Source organism: Seriola lalandi, unplaced genomic scaffold, assembly GCF_002814215.2.
Source record: "Seriola lalandi dorsalis isolate HSWRI2012SDOR001 ecotype SW California unplaced genomic scaffold, Sedor1 jcf7180002054945, whole genome shotgun sequence".
Classification (NCBI taxonomy): domain Eukaryota; kingdom Metazoa; phylum Chordata; class Actinopteri; order Carangiformes; family Carangidae; genus Seriola; species Seriola lalandi.
This window is the reverse complement of record NW_019525496.1, coordinates 1,224,488-1,245,956: the sequence shown is the minus strand read 5'-3', so window position 1 is coordinate 1,245,956 and position 21,469 is coordinate 1,224,488. Positions and strand designations below refer to the sequence as shown.

Genomic DNA, 21,469 nt, shown 5'->3' with positions numbered 1-21,469 from the left:
CGTAAAATACCATTGACCCAGAACATGGAGCCCTGCGTGTGCACGCACGGCAAAATCAAGGATCATAAACATGTATTCCCTCTGTGTGTGTAGGCGCATTTATGCAAACCTGTGTGTGCGCTGTGCATTTGCTGCATTCGAAGGTGACGCAGCTTTGTGTCTTCCCCAGTGGAGCATTTGGAAGGCTGTCAGAGAGATGAATGACTGCCGTTATATCGACTACTGCTCTGCTTCTCTGCCGCCTCCTCTCTCTCTCTCTCTCTCTCTCTCTCTCTCTCTCTCTCTCTCTCTCTCTCTCTCTCTCTCTCTCTCTTTCCTTAGTGCCCCATGGTCCATTTCTCCTCTCCTCTGCCCTTCCACATCACCTCACCTTCCTTTCTTTTCTTCTCTTCCACCTTATCCCTTGCCCACACCTCCTTTTTCCCCTCTCTCAATTAGTTTTTTCTCCTCTCTACCCATGTTTGTCTTATCCTTTCTCCATTTTACAGAATCTTAGGCCATGTCACCACATTTTGTGGGAGAGTGGCGTTTAGAACGAGTAGACACAATGCAGTTTTAAAGGACTCTTTGCTATCAGGGGCTTGTATTTTTAAATTGGGTCTTAAAGCTGAATGCCATGGACTCCTACTTGAAGCATCAATACACAAGCATCACAAGCTGCTGCTGCTTATGCCACTCTAACAAATCCTTAATCTAAACACTGCAGTGCCTTGTGTAGATTGAACTGCTCACAATTGGGAATTTGAGTAATTTGTCTTGAATATTACACCTTGTCTATCTTTTTTTCTCCCTTGCTGCTCCAATCAATGGCAATACAGGGGGATAGATTAGATAACAAATAAACAGTGACACGGTCACAGGAGACTCCTTCGCTTTCTGATACGCTGTTGTGGTGCACTATATGATTATAGATGACAACCAACAGACATATAGATAGTGCTGATCAGAGGGAGGAGGGGATCCAGCAGGCTCCTTGGGATTTCTACTGCACCACAGGACACTGAGTGCGCCATGGAGATTGTAATCATTAGGAAAATCAAACGTCCGATCATTAATCTTGGCAGAGGGATTTGTTGTCACACGGCAAGAGGGATGAAGACGGAATGTGCCAACTCATCCTCTCTAGATAATGGCTGGCGATAAGGGATGGAGCCCGATTGAAGGCGTCAGCCAGCAGAACGTTAGTTCAGATGGCTCTGATTGAAATGAATTGCATGTCTGTGTAACTGAAACACTCCAAACTCCATTTCTTCCCAGTATTTTTCAGTGGCCCCATTATAGTTCTCACTTTCTGGAAAGCTTGTGATCGGTCCAGAGAGAGGCTGGCTAATGTGTTTGCTTTCAACCTGAGTGATTAATTCATTATCTGATCCCATCAATGCAATCCTTATTACAGAGTTGGTGAGTCATTTTCATTAAAATTCTGATCCCTGCCATCGGGGCAATCTAAGTGTTATTCACTGGTGACCAAAAATGCATCAGAGTCCAAACTCGGGGCAGACCTCCCGGCTAGACCTGGCACTCCCTGCTCCTCCTCCCCTCTGGCCTGGGTCCAGCCCAGCCCTCATCCAGGCTGGCCAAAGAGCCATTTAAAGCTCTGGAACAGCATCCCTTTCTCCAGCCCAATCGATAGTGGAGCTGTCAGCAAGACGAATGGAGGCTTTAGGAAGTCCATTTTAATGAAGGAGACGGAGAAGGAGCAAGGGAAAGAGAGGTACTTGGATAAAAGGGAGGGCCAGTAAAGGTGGTTATGAAGGAGAGGAAGGAAAAGGGAGAGAGAGAAAAGGAAAGAGAGAGGCCGAAAAGGAATGTGTGTATGTGTTTATTGAACGTGTGTGTAGAATTATGTGTGTACTGTGTAATACTGTCTCCAGTGACAAGGGTTGAGGAGGGGTGGACTGGGTTGATTTAGCTACAGAAAGACCTATTTCTAGCTCAGCAGTGTGAAATGGCTCCTTAGCTACAGTAACTTGTAAAGCACACCCCAACACAGAAACCTATATTAGTGGACTGAGGGGATTTCATCTGGCCTGCACACCGACACCACATCAAGTCCTCTGGCTCATGAATCATGTCAGCAGCTCTGTGGTAAAAAGATATTGTTGTGACAAGGGAGAGCTACAAATCCAAGGCAACTCCCTCCACAACTGCCCTCAACAGCACACTGGCTTGCATCAAAGGACTTGTGTACATTTGCATTTAGAAGATGTCCTGTGGAGCAGAGATTTAACTTGGGATTTTGTTTGTTTTCACCCTGTTTAATAGGCACTCTGAGTGAATACCCTTTGCCTTATGTCAATATGGAGAAAAGGCTGCATGCTAATTGATGATTAGGAGCTGAGGGCAGAGGTTAGGCGCAGCCAGTATTGTAGACCAACTATGTCCTTTGGGCGATGGTCTGGCCAAACCCTTTTCTCATTCATTGGAGCAATTACTGGCCCTGATTAGTCAGTGTGACTTTGGAAATTATTGTCGATATATGCTTATAGCCAAATACTCACTCTAGTCAGCCAGAGCTCGACTCATCATGCTTGATAAAACCACCGACATCCAAACAGAAAAACAGATTAAAAGAAAAGATGAGTGTTTTAAAAAGAAGCAACATTTAATGTCTTCCCTTCTTACCTGAACTAGTGATCCTTATGTTAGCTTTCTCCCATGGTACATTAAAGAAATACGGAGCTCCTGCCAGCAGCTTCTGATGTTGTCCACACTCTGAATAATAATTACTCAAAAGTAAGCAATAAATGATCAGACAGACAAATCAGCAACGTGTTCCTTCGTTCCTTTGATCCTGTATATAGGTATGTGCAATTGCTATGCTTTGTATCTTGATTCTGTAACCAATATTTACATTAAAAACTCATGCTGCAGTATATTTTGTTCCTCCTCCACTTCCTCCTTTCCCCCGAAAGAGGATGCATTGTGGAAAAAAAAGCCCCTCCTCCATCTGTGCTTTCCCTTTCTCAGATCTTTAAAGAGTGATGTCAAAGATAGGAACCAAATTAGTCCTCACTACTCGCCCATCTGTAAAATAGAGATGAGCTTGTCCTTAGAGATAAGGTGAAATTCAGATGGTGTAGTGGAGTCTCAGACCAGCTTGTGTGTGTGTGTGTGCGTGTGTGTGTGTGTGTATTTGGGGAATGGTTTCTGTATTACTACGGAACAAGGGGTCTCCCAGGGAGCGAGAGGTCAGCGCAGCTACAAGCGTTTGATGTTTGCATTATATATAGCTGCGGCACACACTGGGATGTAGCAGACAGCATTTTTGCAGAGTGAGGAAATGGTCTTCTGCAAGACTCCCTGACATCACGCCAAAGACAGGGATTATAGCTCCTCAGTTTGGCTGGGCTCGAGCCTCCTAACAACTCCTATACACTGAGACTTGCTCTCGTTCTCTTTCTCACTCCATCTCCCTCCACTCTCATCTTTAGCTTTTGTCCCGAGTTACAGCACTGTCAGCATTCTTGTCCCTGTGGCACAGTATCCAGACCTTCCCCACTCTTTCTTGGACAGGAGCCCTGTGTCTGTACGAGGAGGTGGAATGTGTCTTTGTGGAAAGCGCTCAGAGAAAGCAATAAAATGGAGAGAAAATACGAGGCCCCAAGTGAGTGAAATGAAAGTACTCCATCTTAGGAGGGGACGGAGGCCTACGGGTTCTGTTTATACTTGACCTTGCAGCACACACAGTATGGTCTCTAAATAACAGTCGAGACAGGCTTTAGCTGGCTACACATCAACCTCAAAAAAAAAAAAAAAAGAAGAAAAAAAATCACTCCTGAATGTGTTGTCTTAGATAGAAAAAGGGACAAAGTAGAAACCAGGTTGTAAAATATTCAGTAGAGGGCTCAGAGGTAAAGACTGCTCTGGTGTTTTATTGTAGCCAGACTCAATTTTGAAAAGTTAGCAGCTATTGCTGGTGCTGTCAGCAGGTTTAATTGCAGCTATTGGTTTTTGCTTGTGGCAAGGTGTGGTCATCAGTCATCTCAGGATGGTGGGACGTGGTTCTTTTGTGTAGCCACACACACAAATCGAAACACACAAAATCGCACACATACAGCGAAACTGAAGGGAGATAAATGCTGCTCACTGACTATGGACAGGGGTGTAGGTTTCATAGTAAATAAAAATAGTGTGTAATGTTTCGTTTTCTTGATCGAAACCTAATGTATTATATAAATAATGCATTTTTATCTTTACTACAAAAAGTAGTGCGCTTCCCCGTCTCCTCTTTGATCGCTGTTCAAATCTTGCATATTTTTAGGAAAATGTAGGAAAGAAAACCCAAGTTTAAAAAATGTGCACACTCCTCACTGCTGCTCAGAAAGCTCATTGGTATGAGTGCATTTTATTAACCGAAGGTGACTCAGATCGGAGTATAAACATTGTGATCAAGTGGATTTTGGCAGCTGTAAGTAAGATGAGATGATGTTTGAGAGATTTTATTGAGTAAATTAAACTGAACATCTGAAATTGGGGCAGCAGAAATAGAATTTTGAAAAGTGTGAGGGGGAAATGTCCTTTGCATACTCAGTGGAAATTGCACCCTTGACTATAGAAGTGATTCTTAGTTCTGTAATGTTGCTGCAAAATGGCCATAATTGGTTCACACAGTGTTTTGTATCAGATTTACTTCTGCAGATTGCACCCAGCTGCTTGTGTGTATTACGTTATTTGCTTGTGTTGATGAAGAAAGTGTGTGAGTGTGTGTGTGTGTGTGCGTGTGTGTCTGTGCGTGTCTGTGTGTGTAATGAGTTGGGCATTTGTGAATATGTGCATGGGCACGTTTTTGACTTCATCACCATTCATAGAGGCTTAGCGTGATTAGAGTAGTGTGATCCTCTGAAGAGTTAATGATGAGAGAAGCAGTAGCTCCACAGAGGCCAATCACACACCAGCCTCTGACAGCATGCAGAGGCTTATCTTGCTCTATGTATTGTGTGTCTGTGTGTCTCTCTCTCTCTCTCTCTCTGTATGTGTGTGTGTGTTTGTGTGTGTGTGTGTGTGTGTGTGTAACTGTGCGTTCCATGCATAGCTTTTAATGCGTGGGAACATATATGATGGGATTTCAGCTATCATTTCTCACATGATAATGTTTGTTATCATCTACCCTGAACACCATTAGAATATGCATGATTCCTTTGTCTGCATGTTTGACATTTGGGGGTTTATGGACATACAAAGCAGAATCCATAATCATATAGCTTCATTACGCCAGTGTCAGACATGGATCTAGCACAGGAGGGGCTAGGGTACCATCGGGTCTAGTTCAGGGCTGCACTGCACACTGAAGAAGGCCAATGGCGGTTTCCTCCTCCCCACACTCCAGGGGACTGACTGACAGGCTTAATGACACTGTCGGGGTTACAGCACGTCTCCAACTCATTTTCGAATGTGATTGAAGTTCGCAGTGGGTAGCTTTTCATCAGTGTTGAGCAGACAAAAGGGACCTTTTCAGTGTTGTCTTTGTATGTGTGTGCAGTTTGTGTGTTTGCACATGTACGCCTGCAGCTCTGAGGAGATGCACAAGAGAAAAATCACTTTATGCTTGTTATCCGGGCTATGTCGGAATCTCACGTTCGCTGAGATGATGAGTTTTGTATGGGCTTGTCTCCAGTGTGCACTACACTCTTTTATTGCAAGCCGTATATACACACTGATGTACTTTCAGACAGACACTGAGCAGAGGAGACTGCACAAACAGGATTTTATGTCTGGGTCAGTGTGTCATTAAAGCCGCTTGTCTTTGTGTAGTGTGCAGAATTTACAAGATTTATTATGAACAGAAACTAAATTTAAAGAGAATGTTGTCAGAGGCTTAGTGGACAGGTATAAGAGTAATGCAGCGTATGGGAAGTTTTATGTAAACTCTAGTCTTTTTCCCGAGTGTCCATAGCGGCGTGTCCATTGGCTGTGCTGCTCAGCGGACTCTGGTTACAGTCCACTCCGTTTAGGCCTGAGCCGTTCGTTGCTGCAGATGTGGGATGAGTCATGTAATAGTTGTTGGTGTTGGCTCAGCTGTATTACTAAACCCCCTCCTCCTTCCCACCCCTCCTTTCTCATTTCCGCCCCTTTCCTTGCTCTCTTTTTCTTAGGTCCTCTACACTAGCCCGCTCGCCTTTGTTAAGCCGCAGTTCGGCATATGTTATGGCTGTGAAGCCTGCATCCTGTCACTTAATGGCAGCGTAAAACTGGCCTGTGATTGCTTCATCACACCAGTGTGAAGAGGCCAATCTAACACAGACAGAAATCCACTTTGTTTGAAGCCGCACAGGGTTTTTTTTTTTTTCCTGTCGTGCTTCTTCTTGACTGGTGGAAGGAGAATTCGGAGGGTGCTTATGTGTCTGCTATGAGTCAGCTGACATCCTTCGGTTCTTGCTAAGCTTACAAAGCCCCCCCACCCCCCACCTGGAGCACCTTCTTTTAGCTTCAGCTTGTCCTCAGTGGGGAGAGTTTAGCAGAGCCAAGTGTTCCTCCTACGCTGGCAAATCCCACTTCTTACATTGCGTGACCTCAACACAACAGGCATTCCAGAAAAATCAGGCCTTCAAATTCCAACACAGTCCCTGCAGAGTGTTTGGTAAACATATTCCCCTCTCTGCTAGCTGTCTAGCTCTGCCTCCTTCTTCCCTGAGCAGCCCTTTTCCCTTCATGTATGATTGTCCATTAGGATGTATTGGTGCTTCTTCCTCAGAAAACTTTCGTTTAAAGGAGCGGAGACAGATGTGTGTTTATGTGGGCACAGGATGTGTTCTAGGAACAGAAAGCAGCTCTAAGCAAATGTGCATTTCGGTTGGCTCGGCTGAGATGCCCACTTAATTTGTGGCTGAAGGGCTGTAACAAAAGCCAATCACCCTTCCACTCTGGCTTCTATTCTGCCAGAGGCGAAAGATACAATCAGGGCCCCTGCTAGCAACTATTTACCCTCCCTGTCAATCAGAGTCCTGTGGCGGGTGCTCACAGCTGGAGGCGCCACTGGCAGGTGGCCCAGCATCTCCTGGAAAACATGCCTTAAAAGCAGCATTTATTTCCCGATTGTCCCTTCCTGTTTCATCCGCACGGCAACCGACGCTGCAACTTGGCACGCCTCTGATTTCTCATCTGCCATCATCTTTATCTCTCTGTCTACCTGGTTGACGGAGGTCCATATTACCTGAAAATGAAAGGTATCAGTGTAGCTCTGCTGTACTGTCCTGGGAAATTTTTGGACTTAAGGAAACTAATTAGGCAATTCTGGTTTTGATCCTTCTGCCTTCATGCGCACAGACACACACACACATACACACACACACACACACACGTTCAAAACAGGGACGCAGTCGCCCCAGGAGGCACATGTGTCTTGGATGGGACATGGAAAGGAATGTTCCTGGGATTTGGTTTCCATCATGCTGCACTAAGGGAGCTTACCATCCTCATGGTCTTAAATCTCTGTCACAGTGGGAGGTAGCGTGTGCACACATGTGTTTTTGAACGTGTGTGTGTGCATATGTGCATAATGTGTTTATGGATGTGATAATACAGCCCAGCAGTAAGATCCTCCTTTTAGTCTTTATCAGGCGCGCCAGTTCTGTCCGCCTGGGGCTAAAGCGAAAGGCCCAGTGGTGCTGAAAGCATGGGGTTAGTGTGGTGTAGCTTGGAGGAGCCACAGTCTATGGAGCAGTGAGGTGCGGAGGTGCTTTGGAGGGACAGCCCCTTCTTTTCATCCCACCAAGTGTTGGTGTTGATGCTGTGTTCAGCAGGCTGCCCAGGCCACAGTAGCCACCCTCACCAGGCTTGTAATTACATTTGGGGAATAAAAGCACAGAGGGAGGAAGGGATTTAAATGGTTTGTGTGCTGTGCTGGAGGTAGAACGAGGTGCTTTCGCCCTCTCAGCTGCATGTCATTGTGGATTTATTTGCCCACCACTTCAGAGTATGAGTCAGTATAAGGCATGATTGAGCTGGCTATTTGACTTACAGGTAAGAGATGGGAGGTTGTTCTGATGGAGGTTTTTCTTTTTTATTATTCTTATAGATGTTGACTTTTTCCTTTCGGATTTAATGGAAGAAAATATTCAGCTGCACTTGGTGGGGTACAGGTTACATTTCATATAGTCTACCTTGATTTGTCAACAGGACCACCTTTAAATTCAGTCAGCATGCAGAACATACGTTCGTAAACGTATATTGTTCCCAGACAAAGGCTATCACAGTTTGTTTCCTCATTTTGTTTTATGTTGAACGTGCTAGCAAACAGGTGTTGACACATCCATCTGAGATCTGAGAGCAATGATAGCATTCATTTGGAGTTTTGCCTCTCGCTACCTGACAAATATAAGTCCAAAATTCACTCTCCTTTTAGATCTGCCATGGTCACCATCAATTCCTGAAACATCCTGGGCAGATAGCACACAGCGGGTCTATCAGAGCTTTCTTTGTTGACGATGGCTGCCTGCTGCTGCTGGAAACAGGATCGATGGGAGCAGAATCTGTGTGCCAGAAAACAAAAACAAATGACCTAAAAGAGCCTAAAAAGCCTTTTTTTTAAATTTTAATCACCTTAAAGATTTAGGTGATAAATCTCTATGTGTTAATTACTACAAACAACACACATGGTCAATTGATCCACAGAAAAACTCACTGATTAGTGGAGCTGTAGGTATCTTGAAGGAAACTGGGTGTTGTGCAGATTTAGTTTCCATCTCTCACATAGAGTACAGGTGTTGAAGGGTGTCTCTTCTCCAGCGCACTCACTAGAGAACAACTGTTTCTAATTCATAATTGAAGCAAAAGCACGGAAAAACTTGAACCTTCTGGCCTCTGGCAGTCACCAGTTTATCGTGTTAACCTGGAGCTATGAAGGCAGCCTCTCTTTCACCTCTGTTTCACCAGTGTTGACCTGATGCTGCTGCGATGAGATGTGTGGGAACAGATAATATAAAGATGTGCAGTACTTTTCACTGCTCCAGAAATATACACTCACTTCCTGCCCACAGGTCTAGACATTTTATGTATTTCTTAGACATGAAAAGAAAGAACTGAGAAGGTGGCAAAGGTAGATGACTCTTCAAGACCTAGAATTTGTTTTTATACCAATTCTCTCTCTTTACTTCTTTCAACATTGGTCTACTCGAGATTCACAGTAATTTTGTGGATCTCACCTTTTCATATGACAAAAGAAAAACACTTAAAACCAAAGCAATTGAAAGCAGCCATGCATCCTTCTATTTCACAGAAATCTGATGCAGTCTAAACCCATTAGGCATGAGTTACTCGTGGCGACAGATAGATCAGAGGGGAGCAGCACAAAAGCTCTGTCTCCCCTCTCAAAGAGAACTGTGAGGTGCTGAGAGCCTGGACATTTGGTTGTCACTCTTCATTTCTTTCATTGTGTCAGGCTGCTCCAGGCAACAGCTCTGGCTAGCTCATATTGATCTGGGTCCTCAGACCTTAACCTGTGTTCTCTTATCTCTCCTCTCCTCTCTTCTCCTCTCCTCTCCTGTCCTCTCCTCTGGTCTCCTCTCCTCCTCCTCTCCTCTGCCACCTAACAAAATGGAATTTTTCATGTACTATTGAAAAGGTTTGGACTATGTAGTACTATATGTCAGGCCTGATTTGTCCAGCTGTGTGGGCTGACAGGGATGGTGCCTCCCATCCCTGGGCCTCCAAAACGCCCTTGAATAACCCTCGCCTCCTGCGTCCTTGGATTGACTGCCCGACTTCCTGCTGAATGCTCTCAGATGCAAGTGGGGGCCTGCAAGCTATGCTATATTTGGCACTGTGTCCTCAGACGCAGCAGGAAGCTGTAACAACAGCTAATTATCTTTTAATGGATAGACTTTCAAAATGACGTTGTATCATCAGATGTTGCATCTTTTAATCTAACGTTAGAGTCTTAGGGCCCCATGTTACGCCTGGCGCAAAGCTGCACAAAGCGAAACACCAGTCTCTCCGCTAGTTTCAGAGCGAGGCAGTTGTAGCTCTCCCGACTGGCGCCCACTTTTTTAAATAGCAAATACACTTGGTCTTAAAATGAGGTGTGGACAGGCGCATTGCTATCTTGAGGCAGCAGACAGCAATTGCATGATTGACCGACAAAAACCTTGTCTGAAGTCAGTGGCGCAGTATTTCATTTTAAGGGCGCATTATCAAGAGAGTAATACGCGACTACATACACAGGTGCAGAACGCCCACACACTCTGTCTGTTACACACAAGCAGAGTGTGCTGAAAATGCGCTTCAGATGTTTGGATAAGTCAAGTGGAAAATTACAATACTGCCCCTAGAGGGGGGATGTCTCTTGGACATAGATGAGGCTCTGCAGAGAAGTGTTCTTTGGTGCTAGTGTTTCCCATTCATCCCCTAGACTAAATTCTGTTCACAGTTTCATGATAAAGCGAAAATCTATTTACACTTTTCATAATAAACATAAAGGATGTCTAACACAGTCATTTGTTTCCTTGTGTCTTTCTTTGTAGAGCTGTGTGCAGCGCATTGATACAATATATAATCATCTCCACAAATAGAATCTAAGTCTGTGTGAAACACAGCCATTATAATGTGCGGTTTTAGAGGGAATGGGAGACGGCACTCTGATTGGTTTATAGCGTTACACCCAAAACACACCGTTGATTAATTGAGAGACTAAGTGCGACCCTTTTGAACCATATGCAGCAGCCATTTTTTCCACCTTTAAAATAGAAAAAGTTGTATGGATACGCCCGAACTGTTGAAATCGAGCCCTTTGTGTGTTACTCATTCCACCTGCATAAACTGTGGATCTCTGTATTTTTTTGCTATGGCGCAAAGGATTTCTGCTTCCAACAGGTAGCTCGTTTTGGATCAGTGCAGTCATTTTTGATCACATTCAGCAGTGTGACTTTAACTGCCTGTAACCACTATTAGTGTTACTCTAGACAGCATCCCTCTCTGCTTTGACCCTAGCTTGAGGCCTTGCAAAAAGGGTGAACATTGATGTTTACCTCAAACCTCCCCTGGAATGACTTTCAAACACCACTGTGATTTCCCCTTCTGTCACCACAAGGTCTCTCAAGAATTGATTCCCTGCACCAGCAGGCATCACACAGCTATGCCCATGGAGATTTGACTTTAGCACAGAAATAAACAGCAGCCCCATGCAGCCCTTCAAGGCTTTGCTCTGATTTAGAGTACATTAAGATTCATTCACAGTGCCCTGCTTCCCCTGTGTGCCACCTCTTCAATTTCCTCTTCAACCAGACTTTAGATTCATGTGTTTATATCAGAAGGCAGGAGGGCTGTTTTTCCATTTGAACAATGCTGACATCCTGTCACAAGGGACAGGCGCTGGGACTGAGGTAGAGGCTGTGGGGGCTGGAAAGGTGGAGCCAGGCTCCAGCTCAGTTACCGTGGCGCCCTCCCTCTCTTTTCCTCACTTAACATTAGGCCACTTCTGTAAACCTGGTTTTGTCTAGCACTGACAGAGAGAGGGAGCTTGAAATATCAAAACCCCACACCACTTGAAGGGAGCAGTCAAATTTTCCACCAACACCAATAGAGACTGTCAGATCCAATTTTACTCTGTGCCTCTTGTGTTTCTTCCTCTCAGCAGCCTGTTTGCCACCAGTTCGCACAGTATAGCTCCAAACACACAAGCACATACTGCTGGAGCACAGATACCCCAGTGTAAATGCACAAATACATGCAAATGCAAAAAGGTCTGGGATACATTTGGTATATTTGTGTATTACTTTGTGTCTCTGTGTAAGGATGTGTGAGTGGATATATGCTGGGTCTCTGGAGTAACCACAAATGATCCACCATTTGCCTGGCACCACTGCACAGACTACCCACAGCTCAGACACAGAAAATGTTTTTTTTCACCAGCAAAAGCCTTGCCTGCACCGTGGCTCGTCTGTATCATTAGTTCACTTCATGTGATGCTGCATGGGTGTTTTGTGTGTCTGCATGCCTGTTTTCTGAGTGTACAGTATGTGTGGATGTGTGAGTGTGTGACCGTCTGAGCAGCAGACAGTCTGACAGACAGCGTAGGAGCTGTCACGAGTGCCCTTACCCGTAGCTTGACCTTTAGTGACAATCAATCCTGTGTGAACGTGTCCTGTGAAGGCTAAAGGAATTATCAAGCTACAGGCCCTCTGGCGTCATTTATCTACAAGCTGGAGGTCGCACAGGTCATGGAAAAACAAGTGGCTCCAGTGGTATCTCATCACTGTAAATAGATCAGATTAGCTCGGATGATTGATTAATGAAATTTGTTAACGGCCAGGTAACCAATGGTATCTGTGTTTGTTTTCTTCTGAAACAAATAAAAACAGCCTTTTTCATAAGTGGCCTTTCCAAAATAAGGTAAGGTTGAGGACACAGTCTGTTTTGCATTGATTTGTGATTCTGGAAACAACAGAGTTACGAGTTTCATGAATATTATTTCAAAACTTGGAAAGGTAAAAAGAAGGGGGCCTGTAATTTGGCTCCAGACGAACCAAAGTTAAATCTAACTTGGCCTGTGCCGCGCTTATCAGCCACAGTGGACTACTGAATCCTTCTGTGTGTGTGTGTTTGTGCAGGAGTGTGTTCATGTATGCTCGTGAGTGTGCGTGTATGAAAGAGAGCAATCAGGCACAGCTGTACCTGCACTCGCTTGGCAGAGCACAGCATTTGCCTGCTCAAAAAACAGAAGGTTTTGATATGGCGGAGAGGCAGTCATTTGGCCGATCTAATGGTGGCTCCCATAGGATCCATATCTGTGTGCAAACACCGAGCCAGAAAAGAGGATGGAGTATACACTCATAAAACCAGCTGAATATTTTATCATATTCATCCCCGCCCCCAGCCTCCACACACTGACATCACCAGCATGCCTCCTCTACGCTCCCCTACATACATGTTTTTTTGCACATGCACACATCGACAACAACATGCGCCTTTAGAAAGCATCATTCAAGCTTCTTTGAGAGCATCTCTCGCTGGTCCGCTGCGTCTCTGAGTTTATTGCAGTTGAGATGTTTCCTTTTTTGTCAAAATGCATCTCTGCAGGTGAATCCAGATCTAAAGACATTCTCGCCCTGGGGATGTCTCCAGCGTTCTCTTCTCTCATCCTTCAAACACAGTCTCTCCCGTAGCCTTTTATCTGCCCCCCTCCCTCCTCCCACTCCGCTCCCCCCGCACCCCACGCCCAGCTCCCTCCAGTGTGTGGTTCTGTTCCCTGCCAGCCAGCTCCTGTTGCTGCCTGAGCCCAGCTCGTTAAGGGAAACACTGGTGCATGGTCCTCTTCACCTTCCCTCTGCACCGCCTTTTAATTAGACAGCTGTTTTTTGTGTGTGCAATGGAATACATCGATGTGTGTGTGTGTGTGTGTGTGTGTGTGTGTGTGTGTGTGTGTAGTGTTTGTATGGAGGGCTGGAGTGTTTTCAGTCACATGAGTCATCTTTTTGAAGTGATTGATATCACAGTGGCTTGTTTGTTTCTCTGATGTTCAACCCAGGCATCACATAGCAGTGCACACTCAATAAACACTCTCTGGACACACAAATTGTATTTTATCTGTTTAGGTGTTTCTTAGTGCTGAAACAGTTGATTATAATTTCCTCTCTTGTCTCAATTATAATATGTTAAACTGAATTTAAGGAATATTTGGGTTTTTAACCATCGTAATTAAGGTATTACATATATAAATGTGACATTATACATTTCTTTATTCTAGTCGATGCAGTCAGTGCATGTGTCTGCATTGCATGCAAGCAATGTGTTTTCCAGGCTAAAAGCCTAACATCTGTATTAGTACAGTGGAAGACAGGGTTATTCCCACCTCTGTCGTAATAGAATCAAACCTGTTGTTCATCCCCTCTTGTCAAGAGGGAGTGACTCCTCTCCTCTTCCATACAATCCCATTAACAGCACTTTACTGAAGTAGTGGCCGCCCTGCAGGACATGCAGTTTGGACAGAGGGCAAACTGTGGGCTCTTTAACACCTTACACATTCCAGCCTTTTTCTCTCTCTCTCTCACACTCACCTGTCCAGTATTGCTCTCTTTCTCTCTAAACTCCAATAATGTTATTGAAAATACTGGGTGTGTTGATTTTTCTTGAACAATCTCACTTCAGTTTTCCTAGGATGGTCAGAGAATGAGTTTACTTATGTATAACATGAAAATGAAATCTTACTAAGATCTACTTACTCTTACTATCATTGGTAGTAGCAAGTTGTAAGTAAACTTGCCTATATCTTCATTTGCCTTTTTCTGTCCAATCAGACACTGCACACCAGTGTTTATTAATAGCAATAGTCTCTTCTATGAGATCTGGTTGGCCATAATCCAACTGTTTACATCTCCATGACAACCATACTTGTCCCATAAGCTCTGCCAGTTTGTGATGATAGCCTCAGTTGTTTGGAGTGTATCAGAGCTTATAGGTCCAAAGTGAAATAAGGAGGATTTTCAAAGGCATATTCACACAGCTGCAAGGCGAGACATAACCACATAGCTCAACGCAGCAGTGAAGTGGTGGGCAGCACGCTGCTGTTCAAGGGAAAGAAATAAAACACACACCAGGGGCTCAGAGTCACAATACTCACATACCACCAAGCCCAGCCATCAAGAGCAGCTCTGCTGCCTGACATAAGGGGCTAATTATGCTAAGTACAATACATTACCTCTAGCATGCGCTATGAAAGCAGCCATTTCTCTAATGTGCTGCAGAATATAAACATACTTAGTGGAGGAGGCTGATAGAGGAGAATCGGCAAGAAACCCTAAACCACTGTCCTTGTCAGAGGAAAGAAATGGAATAATGTTGTTGGAGCCAAGCATTTCTGATTAACATGTCATCTCAGCCTTCCCCTGCTTGCCTCCCTTATCCTTTTCTCCTCTTTCCTAGGCAGAACTAGTTTACCTTTCATTAGGAGACCCTTGGTGTAAAATGTGTTTGCTGATTAGAGCCAGCAGTTTATCAACAGTTTATAAAGGATGGCGTTAGGATTAATCAAATCAGCACACATCCGGAGAAGGGCTGGACTCTGTAAACACAATCAGATCTGACTCTGTAGACGGAATGAGCGAAGTGGGGGAGAGAGAGTAAGAACAGCGAGGGAGGAAAGATAAGTGCGGAAAAGAAATGGAATCAAATTAGAATGAAGTCAATTTGGCAGAAATTATGTATTTCGGGCAATTATTTCTCTCCCAGACAGAATGTTATTTTGCGATACTGCTGGGGAGTCAAAATGAGCAGCGGTGAGAGAGGGCTGCAGTCAGAAGTGAGAGAGATATGCTCCCAGTGTCTGTCCCTGAGCCAAACACAGTGCATCCTCTATAACTGGCAAGGCTGGCTCCTCATTATCTACCTATCTTGGCTTCCATCTGTGGAGAAAATGCAGCGTTGCAGTCTCACTTTAGAGGGACACTGATCACAAGAGCAACTCATCTCAGCTGGAGAAAGATTGCGCTCCCCCTTTTTGCTTTCTCTCCCCATGTCTCCCACTGCACTCTGTTCAAGACAGACAGGGATGAGGAATCCTCTCTGTTTTCTGCTCAGAAAAGTGGAAGTTTGAGTCGGGGAGATGGAGCAAAGCTTCAAAAGGCACATGTAATTGAGCAGCCCTAGATAGGCTATCTGGGAACATGAAACAGCAACAGTTGTGACGGAGGGTAATTGCCTCCCTGGGCCCGTATAATGCCTTGTCGAGTCTTTAAACTTGAGCAAATTGCTGGAAGTCCTTATGTCAGCAGGTAATTGGTTCCAGGCATCAGCAGCTATGTGAAATGAAGGAAAGATAGGTTGGTGAGGTGTATGTGTGCATTTAGAAAAAGAATGTATGAGAGATTCAAAGAAAAGTGTTTGTCTTTAAAAGCGTCTGTGGGAGCGTTCTGTTGTATTGATTTTTTTTTGTTCTCAACAACGTGCTTTGCTTTTCATTTATTCAGAGGGCTCGATACTTTCATTATGTGGCGCTAGAGCAAAGTAAAAATATCTGCTCTCTGTGGGCGCATTTCTTCAAATTACATCTTGATGTATTTGTGGAATAATATCTATGTAAATTTCCAGACGGTGCGGCTCTAAAACCGAATGCAAGTGTCAGTGGACACTTTTTTGTTTTGCAACAAAACTACTTTCATGAACACCTTGCATTGGAAACTATATGGAGTCGTTCATCTCTTTGCTGTAGCTGACTTTTGACTTGACCCCAAGATGACCCAGGTCATCCCTGCTGCTGAGGCCCCAAGCTACACAAGATGGGCAGCACTGTGGCCTTCACTGTCAGGGTGTCTGTCCTCTCTTCTCCAACCCCCCCCCCCGGCTGGAGGATGCAGAGTGGGACCTCAGGAAGGAGATGCTTTATTAGCTGGCCCTGCATGATTAATTGAACATCTGTTCACACAAAGACAGCTGACCCCAATTCCCAGCTGTTTACCCTCTGTATAAACAGTTAATAAGCCTGCAGTGAATGTGTCACATAGGAGGTCATGACTGCATTTTGTGAAACCTCTCCATTTCAGTGCGAAACCTCTCCTTTTGCAGTTTGAGACGTTGTACTCTGTAGTTTTATTTTCACAGGTGGAGACAGCTTGAGAATATGGAAGGTAGAGCAGATGAGAATATACAGAATATTGTTCTCTGTGTTTTAAGCTTGAGGGGTCTTGCATGCAGTCAGTCAGTTAGTCAGTCTGCCTGCCTGTTGGCCCCCCACAGCTCCGGTGTGAAGCTAAAAACCCCTCTCCTCCCCCTCCTGATTAGCGGTGTCTTTGTTCTGTTGGTGGTGGCACGCCATGAAGCGTGATTGCAGTGGGCAAACTGATGGCTTTAAAGCAAGCCTGCTGCTGCGTTGATCTGCATCAGACTTTACCCCCCTCCTTACTTAGCAAAGACAGAATCAAATCAGGTTTTGTTTGTTGTTTGGTCTCTGAGCTATAAGCCTCCTAAGAGATTTGGGATTTCAGATTTTTTTTTTTTTTTTTTACAATTTTTTTTCCATTTTCTGTACAGTACTTCTGGCTAAAGGGACGTTTAAGTGTGGGTGGGAAATCTGTGATGCAAAGGCAACAGAATTACTCACTGTTGATGGAATGTGGGTATAATTAATGGGAGAATTTGAGGTTTTGTTTTTTTTCTTTTTAATACCTTGCCGTTTTCTTACTTGCTGTCTATCTTTCTCTCTGTCTCTCTATTCATAGGCTGCTTCAATGGCACTGAGCAGCCTGGGCCATGTATATACAGCCATAGGGGACTATCCAAACGCCCTAGCCAGCCACAAGCAGTGCGTCCTGCTGGCCAAGCAGTCCAAGGATCAGCTGTCTGAGGCTCGCGAGCTGGGAAACATGGGGGCCGTCTACATCGCCATGGGAGACTTTGAAAATGCTGTCCAGTGCCATGAGCAGCACCTGGGAATTGCCAAGGCCCTGGAAAATAAACGAGAAGAAGCTCGGGCCTATAGTAACCTGGGCAGTGCCTACCACTACCACCGTAACTTTGACAAGGCCATGTCCTACCACACTCACGTTCTGGAGCTTGCCCAAGAGTTGGAGGAAAAGTCCATCGAGATGAGAGCCTACGCAGGACTGGGTCATGCTGCCCGCTGCATGCAGGACTTGGAGAGGGCCAAGCAGTACCATGAACAGCAGCTGTCTATAGCTGAGGGTTTGAAGGACAGGGCCGCAGAGGGAAGGGCCTCCTCCAATCTGGGTATGTATGCAAAATAGAAAAGACAACTTCGCTGTTTTAAGTGATAATAACTTGGACATCAACAGGTTCCACATGTTCCTGATAGATTATCTTGTCTCTATAGTAAAATTTAGCATGCTGTATGCTGTATAATAATATATAACTATCATTATCTCAAATTTGAGGAAATTAACTATTAGTTGTTTGTAGAGTTTAATCCAGAATATGTTTTACTATGGTAGGAAATAATGTAATACTGTTGGATTTCTGAGGAGAGTGTGTGTTTCAGACCAAAAACAGAAAACACACAGGCGGCTGTGTTAGAGTGGGTGTGTTGCTTCAGTTGCCAGTCAGGTGAAATCGAAGAAGTCGAGTTTGAGTAATTTGTCCATGAGTTTCTCAGACACCAAGACACTGCACAGCAGTTTATGATTTTATCATCTATCTCAAAAATAAAGAGATAAACTGTAGGATTATGCTGTCCATAATACTCAGTAATCTACCAGGAATGTGCACTCGTATTCATTTGATCTCTGTATGTGTCGCTTTGCGTAGTGGCAGACACGCACACACGCCCCTGTCTCTGTTTTGCTAGAGGCCTCTATTGTTGGTCTGAACGTGGCCTTGGTGTGCTGGTTGAACGCTATTAGTCAATACTGCCTCTGTTTAAGTGTGAGCATTGATCACTGGAGTGAATCTCAGAAGGACACATGGTTGATTTTCAATATTTGTGTTCTCTGCACATTTAATTAGTGAGATCACCTAAAATACTGTAATCCCTCCTACACGGATCTGGGTGTCATCTCTCCACCTCAGATGGAAATCCACTCATAGCATACACGGTATGTAGTGGATGTACAGTATATCTTCCTTTGAGATTCCTCTTTGACCCTTGTGGTTGAGGACAATATGAAGGTTAGTGTCCAGCAGCACATATGATAAATCTATTTCTTGGCACATCCTCAGAGATAAGGAAACACCTGGCAGTTAGACAGTAAGAAATCTTGCGTACTGGAAGTAGGTGAACTCATTGTTTGCTTCAAAGTGGGATTTGTTTTATTTTAGCGACATTGGATTTAGCATGCTACAATAAAACAAAAGAAGGGAGGTGAGATGAGACAATGAGACTGAATATCTCGATTCAATAACGCTGCTCTATGTGTGTTCCTAGGTTGATTATGCTCCAAATGTATTCTTGCTTAACCTCTCATTGTTTTGGGGATGCGGTATAAAAGCTTCCATTTCCTGCAAGTGTTTCCACTGTGCTGCTGCTGGCTGCATTCTTTTGTTTGTCTTCATTTAAATGAGCTGTTTACTTATTGTTATTTTCATAGATATTTATGGTTAGTAAGACCTTAGTGTTTTGTTACTTCTAGGCAGAGGCCAGCAGTATATTACTGTATTATCACTATTTTATTTAAAGTTGTTTTTAGATACAGTAGTTAGGGGCTGCGTAATGTCCTACAGTGAACAGTGCCCAGTACATTATCCAAGCATAAGGTAGTGGAGTGCAGGGACTCAGCATGGGACCCAGGGAAGAAGAAGGTGCATGTTAGAGCCAGCAGTCATTCGTGAGCCCAGGAAGGTATGTACGGTGATGGAATGTCAGCACGTAACGCTCACAGTCAGAGTGTAAATAAACCCCCATAAAAATGTATAATTCTTCACAGGATATGTCTCCACATTAATCTGCTCAGCTCTCACCTTCACACTGACTTGGACTTAATCAGATCATGAGATGAGAAGTGGTGTGAAGATAAATAAAAGAAACAAGATGGGAGAGATTAAATATACAACCAGGTCTCTTGATTGAAACTTAAAATGTAATTATTACAGCCAAACCCTACTAAAATGAAATTAATACCAATCTAACCTTGTGGCCTGCTAATGTAACGATAAAAGGAACCTTGGGGAAAAAGGTGTCCCTGGATATTCAAGACCCCATGAGATATATGGTATGGCCAATTCTCCTGCATTTAGTCCAGCAGTTATAACCTACGCTGGATGACTTATGACAGCCATCAAGATGGCAGTAAACCTGACTCTAATGGACAACTAAGAGGCATAATAGTTCCTCCCAGATGAATTATTCTTTAACCTAATGTGTAAAAGTGTGCAGGCAGAGAGTGGGGTTAATCAGCCAAACATAAATCGAAGTCGTCCTTTGACCGCCCTAATGGTCGCTCATCCTGTGTTGCTCTCAGCTCCAACACACACCTGATTTTTTAGAAAAGTGAGTTGGCAACTGATTGTCATAAATTAGTGAGAACACTTTATGATGATACAGTACATGAGAGCTTTATGTGGAGTGGTCACTACACTGGGTGTCAGGCAGTAAATTTATTTCTATCTGCAGAATGCTTGCCATCACGGCGGCAAAAGCGCTTTTATTCATTATCAGTTGCAGCGTTACAGTTTTCCCGTCCATGACAGAGTAAAGATAGCGCGTAGTTGATGCAGTGTCAAAGACCTCCAGCTGGTGACAGAGCAGGAACTCAATGAGTGGGTGGTATCGATGGAGCCTGTTGCTCCATGGAGACGGTCTGGACAATCTGGCCCATCATGTGGATGCAGTAACTCCTGACACCCAGGCGGGGCTCGCTGCCTATCTCAACGCCGCCTGCTCTGTTGGTACTTCTTGTCTGTTTTCTTTCTCTCCTCTTTTCTCTCACTTTTTGACGCCTCCCTCTCTCACTCTCTCCATCTACTCCCCTCACCCCTACTGATTGTAATCTGCAGCTGTCAAGCTCCCAGTAATTGAAACTGACTTGATGAATCGCTTAATTACCTTTAATAGCTGATTCAAGAGGAGCTGAATAATGAAGATAACAGAGAATGAAGTGGAGGTTGTGAAGCATCAGTCTGTAATTGCCCCATTGTTGTTGTTGTTGTTGTTGTTTTTGTTTGCGGCAGTGGGGCGCACGTTGTTATTCCGTCATCAACACCCGCAAGGCCGCCTAGCACAAGAAGATATGGGCTAAAACTAACAGGATGTTGTTTCAGACATCAAAAAATGCTGCCTTTACGCCGCACACAAAGAGGGGAAGAATGATCGAGCAGCAGATTAACGAGCAGCGATGAAAGCAAAAAACCACTGGGCGAGAGATGGGAAGAAGAAGTTGCAGAAACAGGAAAGAACAAACTTTTATTATGCCCTCTCAGCTTGTTGTTAATGTTGCGTGTAGTGTGGGTGGAGCAGCAGCTGACATGGCTGTGAGGTACAGTTGTATAGAGATCACCATGCTTTAATATCTAACCATGATGCCCAGCGGTAACAGCAGCCCTGGCACAGCATACTCTGACCTATAAAGGATATGAAAATGTTGCATTCCAGCCCCATTTATTATTCATTAATTGGCTAACTTACCCCCTAGTCAGCAATATTTAATATCTGAGAGAGGACTGAAGCAGTAGGTTCCCATGTAGTTCACATTTCTGTTATTCATGAAACAGAATCTAAATTGTATTATTTTCCCTTGCATTTCACTTCAAAGAGACTTTAAATAAGTTTGTTTGGAAGCATTTGTGTTTTATCCTTTTAGTCTTTCTTGTGCTCACGTTTTGCTCGATTCACACCTCCTCGTTTTGACCATGTGTCTCAAAGAAGTCACTCGAATTGTCGGCTCCATCAGTTGTAAGTGCTGGAGGTAGAAGTCCTAATTAAGCATTTTCTTTTTCCTTCTCGCTTCTTTTTATCCAGCATCCCTAGGGAAGGCTTTCTTGCTGATGTTCACAGAAATAAAGCAACAGAAAGAGGAAAACAACAGGAAGAAGAGAGTTCACAAAACAACGCAGAATCAAGACAATATGCACTGCGATGCTCTGTATTCACATA

The 21,469-nt window shown here is 44.2% G+C and overlaps 1 protein-coding gene across 3 annotated transcripts in view; it reads left to right on the top strand.

Annotated features, from left to right (window-relative positions):
- Positions 1 to 21,469, top strand: part of LOC111645009 (tetratricopeptide repeat protein 28) — a 166,088-nt gene that overhangs the window by 113,027 nt on the left and 31,592 nt on the right. For all 3 annotated transcript variants that reach the window (XM_023394017.2, XM_023394018.2, XM_023394019.2), the window contains one exon: positions 17,148 to 17,655. In XM_023394017.2, coding sequence (XP_023249785.1) covers positions 17,148 to 17,655 — 508 coding nt within the window. The remainder of the gene's footprint in view (positions 1 to 17,147; positions 17,656 to 21,469) is intronic.